This window comes from Conger conger, chromosome 8 (genome assembly GCF_963514075.1).
Source record: "Conger conger chromosome 8, fConCon1.1, whole genome shotgun sequence".
In the NCBI taxonomy this organism is placed as follows: Eukaryota; Metazoa; Chordata; class Actinopteri; order Anguilliformes; family Congridae; genus Conger; species Conger conger.
The window spans coordinates 16,311,653-16,327,844 of record NC_083767.1 but is presented as its reverse complement, the minus strand read 5'-3'; the positions used below and the strand labels follow the sequence as shown (position 1 = coordinate 16,327,844).

General features: G+C 43.0%; 2 protein-coding genes across 5 annotated transcripts in view; both read right to left on the bottom strand.

Annotated features, from left to right (window-relative positions):
* Nucleotides 1–2,693: 2,693 nt before the first annotated feature.
* On the bottom strand, nucleotides 2,694–11,868 carry LOC133135065 (SIN3-HDAC complex-associated factor-like). Of its 3 annotated transcripts, none has more exons than XM_061251822.1 (6): nucleotides 11,679–11,868; nucleotides 9,349–9,502; nucleotides 8,486–8,585; nucleotides 7,589–7,703; nucleotides 6,882–7,029; nucleotides 2,694–6,087 (listed from the first exon to the last, which is right to left on the bottom strand). In XM_061251822.1, the coding sequence occupies exons 2-6, from the start codon at nucleotides 9,474–9,476 to the stop codon at nucleotides 5,799–5,801; spliced, it is 780 nt and encodes a 259-aa protein (XP_061107806.1). In that variant the 5' UTR covers nucleotides 9,477–9,502; nucleotides 11,679–11,868; the 3' UTR covers nucleotides 2,694–5,798. The 3 variants fall into 3 exon arrangements, with proteins under 3 accessions (XP_061107806.1, XP_061107807.1, XP_061107805.1); XM_061251823.1 differs by having other exon boundaries at nucleotides 9,349–9,480; XM_061251821.1 differs by lacking the exon at nucleotides 11,679–11,868 and adding an exon at nucleotides 10,217–10,234 and having other exon boundaries at nucleotides 9,349–9,480.
* Nucleotides 11,869–15,654: 3,786 nt separating this feature from the next.
* The window catches only part of LOC133134992 (DENN domain-containing protein 5B-like), a 35,423-nt gene continuing 34,885 nt past the window's right edge, over nucleotides 15,655–16,192 (bottom strand). For both annotated transcript variants that reach the window (XM_061251701.1, XM_061251702.1), the window contains exon 21: nucleotides 15,655–15,884. In XM_061251701.1, the coding sequence (XP_061107685.1) occupies nucleotides 15,701–15,884 (184 nt within the window). In that variant the 3' untranslated portion in view covers nucleotides 15,655–15,700. The remainder of the gene's footprint in view (nucleotides 15,885–16,192) is intronic.

Sequence of the window (16,192 nt, the reverse complement as noted above, 5' to 3'; positions counted from 1 at the left end):
AATACATACATATAAATATATATAGAACAGCTCCCCCACCAACATGCTACAGAAAGGAAGGTGACGATGTCACTCAACAACAAGCTACAGAAAGGAGTGAGTGAGAGAACGAGTGAGCAGGTGAGTGAGCAGGTGAGTGAGTGAGCGTGATTGAGTGAGAAAGCGAGTGAGCAGGTGAGTGAGTGAGCATGATTGAGTGAGAAAGTGAATGAGCAGGTGAGTGAGTGAGCGTGATTGAGTGAGAAAGTGAGTGAGTGAGCGTGATTGAGTGAGAAAGTGAATGAGCAGGTGAGTGAGTGAGCGTGATTGAGTGAGAAAGTGAGTGAGCAGGAGAGTGAGCAGGTGAGTGAGTGAGCGTGATTGAGTGAGAAAGCGAGTGAGCAGGTGAGTGAGTGAGCATGATTGAGTGAGAAAGTGAGTGAGTGAGCGTGATTGAGTGAGAAAGTGAGTGAGCAGGTGAATGAGCGAGCGTGGTTGAGTGAGAAAGTGAGTGAGCAGGTGAGTGAGCAGGTGAGTGAGTGAGCGTGATTGAGTGGCAGCCCCTCTTGCTCTCAGGCCCCCCAGGTCAGGGTTGAACAGTAGAAAAGTGTACAGCAGTTCTGTAAGCTCTAACCTGGCCCCTATGCATTGGCTTTACTACTACACAGGGAACGCCAAACTTAATAAGCAGCTGTAATCATAAATCTTTTTACTTTTTATTTTGGTTTTCCCCTGACTGCATGCGACTACATCTGGTTTCATTTGGTCTCAAGGCAATTTTAAAATATGATGTATTGCAGGCAATCATTAACTTTTTATGTTGGATTTACTTTTTGCTTGTATTTCTGGCACATTTATTTTTATTTGTGTGTGTATGTTTGTGCTGAGGCAGCACGATTGCATTTATGAATGACCATAACTTTTTTTCTAAGCCGTTTTCTGAAAATCAAAGTACATAATCAGAAACTAGATATAAAACTGTCAGTCTCCACATTAAAGCAGTTTTCCCTGCTTTAATGCCAGAGGTATGATGCTCCAAAATCGACTCGTCCCCTCGCAAGTGACTTTTTGGGTACCCCCCCTGTTTTAAGAAGCAATATCTCTAGAATTACAAATCCAATAAGGTTCATGTTTTGGATGTTACATTACATTACATTACATTACAAGGTATTTAGCAGATGCTCTCATCCAGAGCAAAGTACAATGAAGTGCAGAAGAGGACCCTAGGGGACAGTACGGTTCCATACAGATACAATCGGAACCCTTGAAGAATACATCAACTTACAAACTAGCATACCATGGTTGGCAGCGAGAATACCCCAGAGTACAACAATACAATATTTAATACAAAACAACAATATCTATATATAAGTGCCATTATAGGCTATGGCATATACAAGCTAATCATGGTGGTGAGGTAGGGAGGGAAAGGTGTAGCCTGAGTCTTCAGTCAGTGTTTGAAAGTGGTCAGAGACTCTGCCGTTCCACAGGGAGGTCATTCCACCACTGTGGGGCCAGAACAGACAGCAGTCGTGAGTGAGAAGTGCAGGTGTGGCGAGGGGGAGGTGCCAGATGGCACCGAAATGGCCAAACGGAGGGGTCGTGTTGGTGTATGCGTCTTGATAAGTGATTTAATATATACAGGGCTGATCCCTTAACTGCTTGGCACGCAAGCACCAAACTTTTAAATTTGATGTGAGTCATAACAGGTAGCCAGTGGAGGTTGCTGAGCAGGGGGGGTGACATGTGAATGACGGGCTGTGGCATTCCGGATCAGTTGTAGATGTTCTTTATTGAATATACAAATAACATTTACAGAGTTTGAACAAAATTGAAATGGACAACTGCCACAGCTCTGGTTGATTTTTCACAGAATGACCCATAGTTATAAAGGAAATATGATTATTTCCCCTTCCAATATTAAATCTCCTTGATTGTTACTAAAGTCACATTCACCCACAGATGATTCTTCCCACTATGAAAACTGCCATATTGCATTTGTGCCACAAGAGGGTGGTCTGCACCCAGAACTGAACTTTCAAATTCTGAGCAATTTGGGAAGGTGGAATCCACTCAATCTACTGAAACTGCAGGTTAGATTCAGTTTATCTGCAGGAATTTCTGTAACTGTAGATTAAATACTCACTGAATTTCCTGCAAATAAAATGAAACTAGGTTGGATTCTCACTGAATTCCCTCCAGATATACTGAAACCGTAGGTTAGCTGCTCACTGAACTTGCTGCATTTCTTAAGGTTGCCCATGCCAGTTTCTCTTGCTCATCGTTGAAGCACGGGGGAAGATGAGTTCCTGCAGATCAGGTCCCCCTCCGCTGCCCTGGCTGTTCCTCATCGCTCACCATGCGTTGCCATGGCGTTAGTGAGCTACTCCCACAGGCAAACCCACCTTCATCCCCTGAACACACTTCCACAGCATACTTACATAATGTACGTACACAGCACACTGCCATAGCACTCACACAGTGCATTTATATAGCGCACTGCCATAGCACACTCAGTGCACTTTCACAGCAAACTGACATAGTGCACCAAGATGGCACACTGCCAAAGCCTGCTTTCACAGCATACTTACACAACACACTGCCACATGAACGAGAACAGTTTCACTGTAAGCCTGAAGACCATCCGCTCCCCGAAATGTAGACTTCACACAAATAAACATGGAACAGGGAAGTAAGTGAACACACAGTACAGGAAACTTCAAACTACTTTTATTGGAGAACTAGTAAAAAAGTACAATATGTATAAAAATACAAAACTTGCATCATATTTCTCTACGGTGATAAATAGAAAGTGCAGAAAGGGCATGCGGGCCTGCAGCTAAGGGCTAATCTAGAAGCACATCAGGCGGGATCGAGGGCGATTACACTCAGCACACAATTCTCAACAGACCTCATTATTCAGATTTGGCTGAGGAAACCACATGAAAGAATCAAACATAAGATCCAGTTGGTGCGGTCCACTGCAAGTGGTAGCCACATACACATAGGTCAAGACTTTATTACAGCCAATACAGAATGTACACTCAGCGAGCACCTTATTAGATAGATCTGTACACCAGCGTGTTAATGCAAATATCAGCCAATCATGTGGCGGAAACTAAATCAATAAAAGCATGCAAAAGATTCAGCTGTTTTTCAGACCAAATGTCAGAATGGGGAAGAAATGTGATTGAAATGACTTTGACCATGGAATGATTATAGGTGCCAGACAGGGTGGTTTGAGTATGTCAGAAACTGCTGATCGCGTGGGATTTTCACATGCAACACTCTGGAGTTTGCAGAGAATGGAGCGTAAAACAAATAAAATCTGAAATCTAGTGAGCATCAGTTCAGCAGGCAAAGACTTGTTAATGAGCGAGGTCAGAAGAGAAGGGCCAGACTGGTCAAAGCTTACAGGAACACAAATAACCAGATATTACATGCAGAAGAGCATCTCTGAACACACAACGGGTCAAAGCTCTAAGTGGATAGGCTACAGCAGCAGAAAACCAGTAAGTACAAAAAAAGAAAGTCTAATGAATACCTAATAAAGCGCTCAGTGAGTTTATGTATTAATAACCAAATTTTACTTGGTTACAATGACCAAATAACAGAAATAACCATTTCAGGCGAACCCTGGCAACCATAATGGATCATTCTGCCAAACACCCCTCCTCAAAAGAACAAATCCTAGTTGCCAGGCAACAATATCACACCTTACAATTTCGCAGATGTGTGAGTGACGATAGATGATGACATCATGAATAAAGGAGCCATTTACATCAGAGATCTTAGCGGTGCCCAAAACCCAACCTGATTTAGAGCAGAATTAAGAGACATTCAGCAGAAATTCATACAAATACAAATAAATAGAAATAAATAAGACAGAGAAAGTTCCACCGTTACAAGTATTTACCTGATTAAATATGTACACGCAACTCTTTCAGAGATGAAGAAAATGAAACACAAAAAGGTACCATGTAGTGTTCACACATATACATGACAAACCGATATAACTAGCTCACAGTACAGTGTGAGCCTTCCCTTGGTAAACTGCATACAATATTCACGGAAAGTATTTAAAGAGGATAGCTGCCAATGCATTCAATCTAATATTCTTATTGTGGAATTGAATCATGTTATTGATAAAATCAAAATAATCTTATGAATATTAACAAAGGTTGTGACAAACTGGCATATAAATTTGCATACAGACAAGTCAGGAAATTCATCATAGTTTCAACACAAGGATTCAAAAGTTAACAAACCGTGTATAAAAATGTACACATACAGCACTGTGAATTACATGTCTAAATGGAATGGAGAAATATAATGAATGACATCACCCTGATTCAAAACGCATTATCACTTAATATTTTAAGCTTATACACACACACTTACCAAAGAAAGTTTTTTTTTGTGTTTTTTTTCCTTTACTACAAAAAGTATAATCATCTCTAAAAACCCCAAAAGGGTTATTGGAAGAACAGTGACAAGAGTGAAAAGAGCAGCCCCACCTTGTGGTTACAAATAACTTTACGCCCAGCTGCTCCACAGCAGACAGATTCTAACAGAGGCAGGAGAACAAGAACCTGCACAGGAAAGAAAGTCAAATTCTGACAAACACAACAAACATTTTCTGAGAGTGTAAATATATGACAAGTTTCACCATCAAAATCACTTTCACTAAGCTTTTTTTCATGCTTTTAACTGGGGTGGGTAGAGGTTGTGGTTCAACCGTTCTCTATGTTTACAGGAAATGCATTTGGGTATAGAAGCATAGAGATAACAAATAACAGAGAGGGAAATACCTAGTTAGTATCTATACATATGAGGAAGGGGTCTTATTCACTTTCCAGTTCTAGAATGTTCTCAGAGGAGCAGTAACACACAAGGGTGAAACATCTCTACTCAAAACAATGCTATTTACAAACTCCAGCAACCCAGAATCAGATAATTACTGTAGTAGTTCAATACACTGGAAAGGATAATGGTTTATAAATAGGAATAGTAATCATCTTTTGTTTTAAATACAGTTTAAGGAGCTGCACAGAAAGAAGTTCTGAATATAACCGGAGCCCGAAGCTCGTTCTAAGGCCATGCAATATGTCCATTTCATGCAAACACTCACGGGATCCTTTGGAGAAAAACCTACTTTGCGTTCATGCAGACCGATAACGTCCATTTTACCTTTTCAAGGCCTTAAGAAAACACTGTACTGTAGCACACCTGGAGATTCACCTTTTCCTCCAAAACAAATGGAGTAAAACCCTTAAATAGAACAGAAATACAAATAAGGCTGAGTATCACCGGTGTGCACGCATGTGTGTGTGTGTGCGCGTGTGTGTGTGTGCACGTGCATTTTTATAACTCTACACAGTGGTGTATAGGACATACGGAAGAAGTCCCAGGCAAAGGCTAGCAGTAGCGGCTGGTGAGAAGGCTGGTGAGGGTCATGGCTCAGTCCTGCACTGTACAGGTGCGTGTGTGTGTGCATGTGTGCGTGTGCGCGCATGACTCCACACATCTCTCGGTCTCTCCCTCACATACACAAACACACATACACAGTGCCCAGTTGCTTGGTCGAAGATCCAGCATTTCATGTTTAAAGAGGAGAAAGTCCAGGTCATGTGTAGCCCAATAGTCAGGCTGCAGGTCAGAACACAGCAGGAGCTATCCCATAATCAAGGAATAGACAGTAACCACGGCAACCGGAGGCCACTTCAATAAGAACAAAACTCAGACCACCGTCTCCAAGGTGACCCAGAGCGGCAGTTGAGTTCCATGTGCAGCGTACACATGCACACAAGTGTGTGAGGTCACCACTCTTCTTCCTCCTCCTCACCCTCCTCTTCCTCATCTTCCTCTTTGGCTTTTGGTGGTGACTGCACCCCCTGAGGGTGAAGACTCGCTTTGCTCTCTTGGGTTTCTTCTTCCTCCTCCTCCTCCCCCTCCTCCTCCTCATCTTCCTCTTCCTCTCCCACATGCTCTTCCTCCTGCTTCTGTTGAGCCTCTTGGCGTTTTTGGCAGCAGGGTTTATACAGGTGGGGGTGAATCAGCACCTCCCCAAACCTGCCCTTGTATATCACGCCACAGCACACCTTCTGCCTGTGGGGGGGAGGGGGGAAAGAGCAGAGGTGCTTTCATGATTGCAAACATTAGCTAACGTTACCTAACATTCACAAACATATTAAAACTTTTTTTCTGTCGCCAACAGAAAGTTACCGATTATTCGGCTGTTATAATGCACTTTAAATCAATGTAATATTTGTCTTACCTTAAATAAAATCACAGATAAGCAACAAATCAGCTAGCTGGCATTGTCATATCTAAGTCGCATCCCTTCGTATTCAAAATGCGTTGGTGGCTAACGAAATGGAATGTTAATTTGAAATTGTTGAAGAGTAGCGGTTTGCCGCAAACATAGTTCGCCTCGAACGTTTGCGGTCTTGAACACACCTCTGGTTTAATTGGGAGAGGTAGGCAAAAGTCCTCCCACACCACCCTGCCTGAAGCACACCCGACTCCAAATCACTCCGCCTACACACGAACACTCATTTTGTGCGTTCCCAAGAGTCGCCATCTTGTACACTGGGCTGTCTCAGAAGTGAGTGGGTAGTGTTTCAGTGAGGGGTAGAGGCTGTTCAGCCCTCTGACTCTCGCTCAATAGTGGGGAAATTAAAGTGCAGTCTTAGAAGCCAGAGCTGACCCAGCAGGCATTGCATTGCTTAATGCAGTTTCCAGAGTTGTTAAAGCATGGCAGAGTTTAACTATTTGCCAATGTAATTCGACTGCCAGGTCGGACCTTTAAAAAAAGACAATTATCACGGTTATTGTATTTTCCCATACTAATAGGAAATGGGGTTTTGGAAGGACGCAGTGGAGGTAGGGAAGGCACCTACCTCTTCCAATAGGTGAGATCCAGGAAAGAGAAGATGGGAGACTGGCCAGTCCCAGGGGTTAGCTCGCTGTCAGAGCCCTCATCCGACTGGTTGCTGTAGCTGGGAGACTGAGCAGGGGAAGCGCTAGAAGTGCTGTGAGCATCAGAGTCTGCGGGAAAAGAGATACAATCAGCACCTCACATCCAGAGCCAAGCAGAACCTCACACAGAACCCATGAAGCCAATACACACCTCATTCAACCCCCAGTGCCAATCACAGCCTCACATTTAACCCCCAGAGCCAATCAGCATCTAACCATTACATTTTAGGGGGGGGGGGGGGGGGCTATGTTCTGTTGAGGTTAAGCAGAGTTTATGTCCTCGGGATTGCAGGCAATAGCAAGGTCTGCAACCTGGGGCATGTCAGTAATTATCCAGCTACAGTAATTATCCAGTGATGATATTGATTTTAAAAATGAATGAGCGTTATTCTAATCGCATCCAGTACGTCAATGAGTGATCCGCAACCGTGGTCCTGGAGAGCGAAAAGATGCTGTTTTTTGTTTCACCTTCAAAATAAGCACCCAAGTCACCAGGTGAAGTGAGTTTGACCGCTTTAATTAACCAAATAACGAACTAAATAAGTGCAGGGTAACCACAAAAACCAGCAGGCCCTTCAGCTGCCCAGGAACAGGGTTGCAGACCCTGAACGATGTAATCATGCATTACTGTGTCTCTTCAGCACACCGCTGGCCTGGCTCGATCTCGCTCTCCTCGACAGCGACTTCATCTTCTTGGGCCTCACTGTCGTTCTCAAGCTTGACCCACCCCTGGCATCCACCACCTGTAACAAGGCAGCAAAATCAGTGGGCACTAGGATACCAGTTAGACAGCAAACATTTGTGGCAAACTATGTTACAAACAGTTACTGTTGAACGATTTTAAATGAACATTCCATTTAGTTCGCCACCAACGCCTTTTTAATACAAATGGATGTAACTTAGGTCTAACAATGCCAGCTTGCTGATTCGTTACTTGCCCGCGTTTTGTTTTTAAAGGGAAGAACTAATATTACATTGATTAAAGTGGATTACAACAGCCGAATAATTGTCAACTTGAATTCTCTATGTGTTTAAATTCAGTGCAGAAATAGAAAACATTGCAGCAGGAACACAAACACAGTACAATTCATTAGACTCGCTCATTATTACATTACAGGCATTTGGCAGACGATCTTATCCAGAGCGACGTACATCAAAGGGCAAATTGCATACCAATAACCAGGGATAAGTGCACTGAAAGACCCAAGGGAAGTACAAAACCCAGTGCCAAACCCAGTGATCTGATTGGACAACAATATCCTAATGCACAACTAAAAACTTTTTTTTTTTCAATATCAGGATTGATCTCCAACTGGTTGTGTGAATGATAAAATAAAATGGCAAGTAAATATTGAACAACATTTGTGATGATTATTGTTCCCCATGACAGTATTGCCTGAACTGGTTTACACTATAAGCTATGGTCTCGCCATCTCAAGTTTTTACCTCAATGAGTCCTCTTGGCCAATTAAAAGTAAAATAAAAAACGTTAAAGTGCTGGGACAGGTAGCAATACAGCTCTTACATGCTTCCAGTTCTTCTTGGAGCCCACAGGGAGTTTTTTCCATCTTTTCACCAACAGAACACAGGCGTTGCAAATGTCTCCAGATCGAGTTTCACACAACCTGTCGGGAGGGGCCATAACAACACAAACAACATAAATCCTCAGAATCATTCTACCAGTGTCAGCTCCAGTCCATAATGACATGGACACAAACCAAGTATCTCTAAAAATTGGAATGTTAATACAAATATAATGTTGGAGCAGTCTCCACAGTATCAACACTCTTCACATACTTGTCTTGATTAAAACTTTGCTATGCATTTGAGTGATTTATATTTGAAATATCATTGCTCATTAAAAGTTTCGACACTTTGAATAACCACATTTTAGGCCTATACCCACTTGTAATATCACATTATGATAATTATTTTATATGGTATAGTGGTACAGGCTACTGATGAAAATAAGCAAGACATCTGACAATGATACAGCATTCTGGCAGAATAAATATTATTGACAGTGTTTATCAATTAAGAGCTCAACTGACACGTAAACGTGCTGAAAAAATAAGACAAAACAACACTGTTTAATTAAGTGAGCATTAGCATGAATGCAGGTGGTCCGCTATAAGGGGACCGGCTCATAATATTAAGTTTCACGGTTCAAAGAGAATTGGCTAGTAAGACTTGTCCAAAACTCGTATCGTTACGGAACGGCAACAAGAACCAGAGAATCGCTCTCCAAATGTCCTTTCATTTCACTCTATGGAGAGCAAGAGTGCGCTCTAGCTGCAGGCACGACACAAAGGGCTCATTCAAGACTACGGTGACCCCGACAGATGCTGGCCGCGGCGGCCGGGAGGCGGGGGACCCGAGCGCACCTACCCGAAGCAGCTAGGGAAGTCCTTCTCGTAGCGAGCGCTGTCTGTGAAACGCGAGCTGGATGACTTGGCTCGGCAGATGCAGCAGCCGTCTATGCTCCGGTACATCTTCGGTTTGTGGAAACCAAACATATTTCTTCAAGGGAATGAAGTAGTTTCTGTGAATAAAGTTGTGCGATGCTTCCAATAAGTATCCATATAAATAAACAAATGGAACAAATCCATCGAAAATAAATTCGGTGACAACAAACCTGTTTGTTAGTATGATACATACTACAACTGCAAACTGAAATAATCACAAGATACAAAAGAGATGTTCGAACCACGGGCGTGATTCCGTGTGTAATCGATAATTAAACTGATACTAACAGCCTATCGAGTGTAAAGGAAACCTCGTTATTGTCTCGTCATAACCTGGAAATACCTTTGCTGCACGTATCTTCGTACCTCCAGACATCACACGCCATCGAAAGTGAGCACCTTGCATGTTCTATCATACATTAGTACAAAGTCACCGTCAGCGTCCCGGGGTACCAATAGTTCATTGATGAAGTACTGAGATTCGTCTAACATTGCTATAACGAAGTTGTAAAAAATATTTTAAAGTTCCTAACATGTAGTTGTTAATAGTGTCATTTATTCTGTTCAAAAATACCAAATGGAACCAGTATGGAAAAAAACTAAATCATGTTGGAGTGAAGACACGGGATATTACTTAAAACTATAGCTACAGTATTGGCAAAATGCAGACTTAATTTCTCGTCACACCGTGATCTTCGAGTGCTGAACTGGCCAAGTCAGTCATAGCAGAAAACACACAGAAGCACAACCTCAAAATAATGCGAAAAGTACAGTCCTCCATACAGCCCTACCTCCTGACAGTGGCACAACTGTCTGTATAATTCAGCTCCTGACGTAATTCAAACATGGCAACACACTTCAAAGGGAGGGGGTGACGGGGGAGGGGGCCGATTCAGCTGACCTGTAAAACCATGTATTTACGGAAATAAGAGTCGAAAAATAACTTCACACTTGTAAACTAGCCCGAGAAACGCCCAATTGTTCGTGTTACCGTTGAATTGGCGATATTCGAAAAGAAACGACATTTCAAATGTCAATTGTAAATGCGCCAAATGCCTCCCATGTGAAGGGAAGGTAAACCGATATGTTCACCGCCCACTACTTTTCCGAGGAAGCATGGCTCGCGAACCGCATCATGCGCACCCATTTTACAGACCATTTTTACTGCAGCCCGATCGACCTGCAGTTGCAACTCGATTAATGTTAATAAACTCGTTAAATCGACGAAAAGCGAAATGAAAAATAGAGTAAATATGCAAATTAACCGACATGGATTCAAGAAGTAGAGTAGTAACCTACGGCGTGCCCTTTGTTTTCAAAGCGATTTCGAGCGTATGCGCAGTTTAGCCCAGTTTCATGTTCAAACTGAAAATACGCGCGCACAAACTTGAGCTCCATAGCAGAAATCCATCATAACACAAAAACACCAAAATAATAATCTGGAAACAATACTGCTAGCCAACGCGAGGCTGCAAAATTAGATGTGGCAATCAAATGCGTTGCTTTGGCGAAGAGACGTCGCCCTCACATTTTAGCCAAGGGTATGACTATACTTATTACAAGCCATATTTCAGAGAGGTGTCTGTCAGTTCTTGAAATTGCATAGTTTAAAAGCTCGTTGGATGCGTACCGTGTGCACTTCTGACAGAGCACACTCCCCTGACAACGTGCAATAGGTGTGAAATAGCACGGTTGAAGTTCTGCACAGTCCGACAAACTGGTAAAGACCACAATCCAAGTAGCCTAGTATGAGGGGCACACTCGTTGATTGAATTGAAAGTGAAAGTAGAATACACAATACATATATTCCAGCTAAGTATATATAGCAAATATCTTCAAATGACTATACAGTAAACTATAGCCTACATTAGGTTACATTACATGAATGTGTAAGTCACAGAAATGCATTCTACATTACGGACAAAGCTATTCTGGAGGTCTAGTTTCCTCAGCTCATTTTAAAGCCACTTCACTAGACACGTTATCTGGCATCGCCAAAAAAGCGTGTGCCCCATTAGAAGACATATTTCTAAGCACCCACATAGTGCACCGAAAGAGGTTTCATACTCACATATCCGGTTCCACAGTCGGTTCACAATCATGCACATTTGACTAGACCATACACTACACTGATACTGCAATAAAACAACTTGCTTTGGATGATAATATTTTAGCTATCTAACCAAAGCTGTACAGGGCTATAATTTCAAAAACATCATTGGACCGCCACCTGCCTCTCGAAGCATTTCTTACCTTGTTTAGACGTAAAAGCAGTTGTTGAAGTTGAAAAATAATCTTCAATACAGTAGTAACGCATTTACCAACCAAACACAGCAACAGAAACACCGCACGCTTGTTGATGTCTTACTTGTGTGCTACGTCTGGGAAATAGTAAATTGTTTCGATGTGCGCATGCGCCTTCACACGCCTCCATTTTCCGAATTTCTTCAATCAAACAATTTGCATACGCGCCTGACGTTTATCTGCGTGTGCGTTCTGTTGGCCTTATAAGGAAGGGAACATTGCGCGGGAAAAGAGGGCTGTTCCTTGTTGCCATGGTGCATTCATTTGTGCTGCGAGAATGTAAGCAAAGAGGAGGAGCGAGCGTTACATTACGGTGGAGCAGCAGATGGCTACTTTGAGGCTAAAGGAACGTCTAGTCACCTCATTGTAGTGAGCAGTTGCTACTTTGAAGCCTACACTCGCCTACCTAAACTGAGGGTATTAACGCACAGAGAAAACAAAAGTAACATTTCAGGAAACACGAACGCTTTTTGGTGTTTACTAAGCTGTCGTTGGCTCCCTGTGTGTTAGGTCTCTTGGCAAATCGTAGATCGTTGCATTCCGTAGACTATTGCCACTTATGCATGGATGTCTTCACTGAATAGGCAGGCTGTCAGTATTTATTTTATGGATATAATTGAAACGTACGTTCAATAAGTGATTTCCTATGATACTACTAGTGAGGGAGCTGCAAAGTGGTTCCCAACTTCTGTCAGCAGCAACATTTTGTACATTTTAATCGTAAGTAACCCCATCAGTGTTTTGGCACTTGTCCACTGGAAAATCATGCAGGCAAATCTCACTGAGCACTTAATTAGGTATTTATTAGACTTATGTTTTGGACTTATTGGTCTTCTGCTGTTGCAGTCTATCCACTTAGAGGTTTGAGGCGTTTCATGTTCAGAGATGCTCTTGTATATACCACTATTGTAATGTGTCATTATTTGTGTTCCAAAATCCCAGGAGATCAGCAGTTTCTGAGATACTCAGACCACCCTGTCTGGCACCAATAATCATTCCAAGGTCAAAGTCACTTAGATCACATTTCTTCCCCACATTTGGTCTGAAAAACAGATGTCTTCACCATGTCTGCAATTTTATGCATTTAGTTGATGGCACATGATTGGCTGATTAAATATCTGCATTAACATGCTGGTGTACAGGTCTACCTAATAAAGCACTCACTGAGTATGTCTGCTACAGTAAGACAGGTGCGGAGGTCTTACTGTAGCATATGGTATGGACTTGAAATGAGGATTTTACTGGTACATCTGGCCTTGAAAATGAATCTGAATCTGACTCGATATCTGTGTTTACACTCTGACTCCTTCACAGAAGATATCGGTATATGTGTAATGGGTCGACTTGAACTGAACTGATTCATTTTATCCGACTTTGTCTGACTTGAGGTCATCCTATTAAATGCACTGTACACACACACACATACACACACACACACACAAACACACTCACACAGATGCATGTAACATTTCAGTAATTTATAACAACCCTTTTATTTTATTTCAGTATTGTATATTGTATATTGTTGTATATTGGCTCTCACTTTCCAGGTATATTAAGAGGTGAGATTCTGACTGACCAGTCAAAAGATACACTTATTTGTTTTACCTTCTATTGACAGGACAGAATGAAGATAATAGTAGACATTTAACACAAGTCTTGTATGGAAAAGCATTCTGGGGAACACACATTTCATGTACCGAGTATCAAAATTGCCTACTGCAACTTACCGTAAAATACAGCAGTAAGCTGAACCCTAAAAATGTTATTGCCACAGTGACATAGAAAGGAGGAATGAAGACAATACTTTATCCAGACTTTTTATTTCTCCAGATTTATTAGATTTTTCTTCTGATATACTGTAGTTCCGTATTTTAATGGCATTTTTGATTCACAATAAAAAAGGAGTATGCCTAATGCCACCTCCATCCCCCTGGTTGTAAGAGAATGAGTTAAACACAGCTTCTAAACATCCACCATGTATCCCTGCAGTCGCTCATCTTCCTCAGTGATGTCAGTCCCGTCATTTAGCAATATCGTTGGCAGCAGTGGAACCTGAAAATAATACATTTATCCGTGTTTTCTGCACATGTAGGTTAATGAGATGCAGGTTAGAATGAATGCGGATTTCAGCACAGCCTCAAGCGTCTGCAGGAGAGGAGCCAATGAGGTGGTCGTTATTGCTATCCGGACGTGCTGCAGTGTCTCCCACACTTCACTCACTGGGAGAAGGGATATAACCAGCTCGGAAACCCAGAAGACTTTATTTTACATTGGTACACATAGGACAGTCCAGTACAGTAGAGTACGGTAGCATACTTATAACGTCCTTCGGGGATATCAGTAGATAAGATACCAGATATACCCTCACTGAGCACTTTATTAGGTTTTTATTATACTTTTTTTTAACTTGTTGGTGTTTTGCTGCTGTAGCCTATCCACTTAAGGGGATTGACGCGTTGTGTGTTCAGAGATGCTCTTCTGTATACCACTGTTGTAATGTGAGGTTATTTGCATTACTGTCACCTTCCTGTCAGCTTCGACCAGTCTGGGCCAGTGGTATATAGGAAGGCACTGTGTGCTCAGAATGGGAGGCGGTGAAGATGGTGGGGTAAATATTTGTTTTGAATAACCATTACACTGAATACCATTACACTTTTTGAATAGCCACTATTGTATTTATAACAATAAGGCCTTTTCTTGTGCTGTATGTCCCCCCTCCCCCAGCAAAGTCTGACGGTCCTTCTTTGCGGGGAGAATGGCTGGATGTTTTTCGTTTTTCCCACCATTCTCTGCAGACTCTCGAGACTTGTGTGTGAAAATCCCAGGACATCAGCAGTTTCTGAATTACTCGAATAACCCTGTCCGGCACCAACAATCATACCGCGGTCACAGTTCTTACCCATTCTCTGACATTTGGTCTTAAAAACTTCTGAACCTCTTGACCATGTCTGCATGCTTGTATACATTTAGTTTCTGCCACATGATTGGCTGATAAAATATTTGCATTAACAAGCTGGTGTACCAGTCTACCTAATGAAGTGCTCACTGAGTGTATAATGTACGTACAGGTGAAAGTTCAGAGTTTGCCAGCACTGGAAACTACAGGGACCAGATTTGGGGAGGAAGGGGGGTTGGGTAAGTTTATTCCAGGACACTGACGGTAACAATGACAACTTCAAAGGCAAATCCCCAATGAGGGGTTTCTAGCCTCCAAAACAAAAATATTCACATGAGTCCAAGTATAGCCACTGGGGAGGGGGTTAGGATGTTGGGGGAGGAAGTATAACCTCCAAAAAGCACAGAGTATCAGTTTGTCCTCCGTTCAGCTGCGGGTCAGCTCCTGTTCCCACCCCACCCAGACCCTGGAAGATCCCCGACCCTCCAGTCCAGCACAGCCATCACTAGCCTCCCAAGCAATACAGCCAATCACAGCCAGTGCAGTCCACAAAACAGCCAATCATAGTGAGCAGAGTGGAACCAGTGTGCTACGGAGATGCAAGGGCGGGGTCTCCAGCAGTCTCTCTCTCTGCCTCCTTTCATCCCTCCTTCTTCCCTCCATTTGCTTTTCTTTTTCTCTTCTCAGTGTCCTGTGTTACAGAAGCATGTACCAGCAGTGCTTGCTGCTTAACCTCTGGGGGAAGCACATGACAAGCACACGTTCTCTTTCACAGGACTGAACATCTCAGCACAACAGCCTAACACTACTGTGGTTCAAGGAAGGGACATACATATATAAACAGTCATCACGGAGGAGGTGTCCATTTTAAATTGTTTTATAAGCTTGGTGCTGCTTCTCAGAGAGCTGGCAATGGCAAACACGGCAGCCATCTTTGAACAGGAGTGTCAGGACTTTTCTCTGCCTCAACCCTTGGGGATGCAGCAAGTCTCTCAATCCCCCCCCCCCCCCCCCCCCCTTCTATGAGTCACACAGCTCGCAGCGATGGTCTGTGCGTCTGAGTCCTAGGCGGCTATAGGTCAATGCCCTTGATGAAGGAGGTCTCCAGGGTGATGGGGAAGTCATGGAGCTCGTGCAAGACGTTAATGAGCGTGCTCACTGTGGCTCGGTCGCGAAGGAGGGCGCTCTCTTTGTACATGCACTCGGTGAACGGGGACTCCGCCAGCAGGGGGAGCCAATGAGGCAACAGCCGGTCTCTGTAAACACAACGGGGCAAAAAGGTCAAAGGTCAATCGCCTATTCATTTCACATCATATGCAAGACCATCTGGAGCAGTTTGGAGCAATTGCCATCTGGAGCAATTGCCTCCCAAGCTGTAGTTGGCGACTGAGCCTGCCCTGGGTGAGTCGAAGTGTCCCTGAGCAAGACACCTAACCCTCAACTGCTCCTGACGAGCTGGTTGGTGCCTTGCATGGCGCTATATAAATTCAGACAAATAACCATATCTAGCAGTAGATTGCATGCAGTAAGGTGTGTGTATGCTATATGGACATATACAGTATGT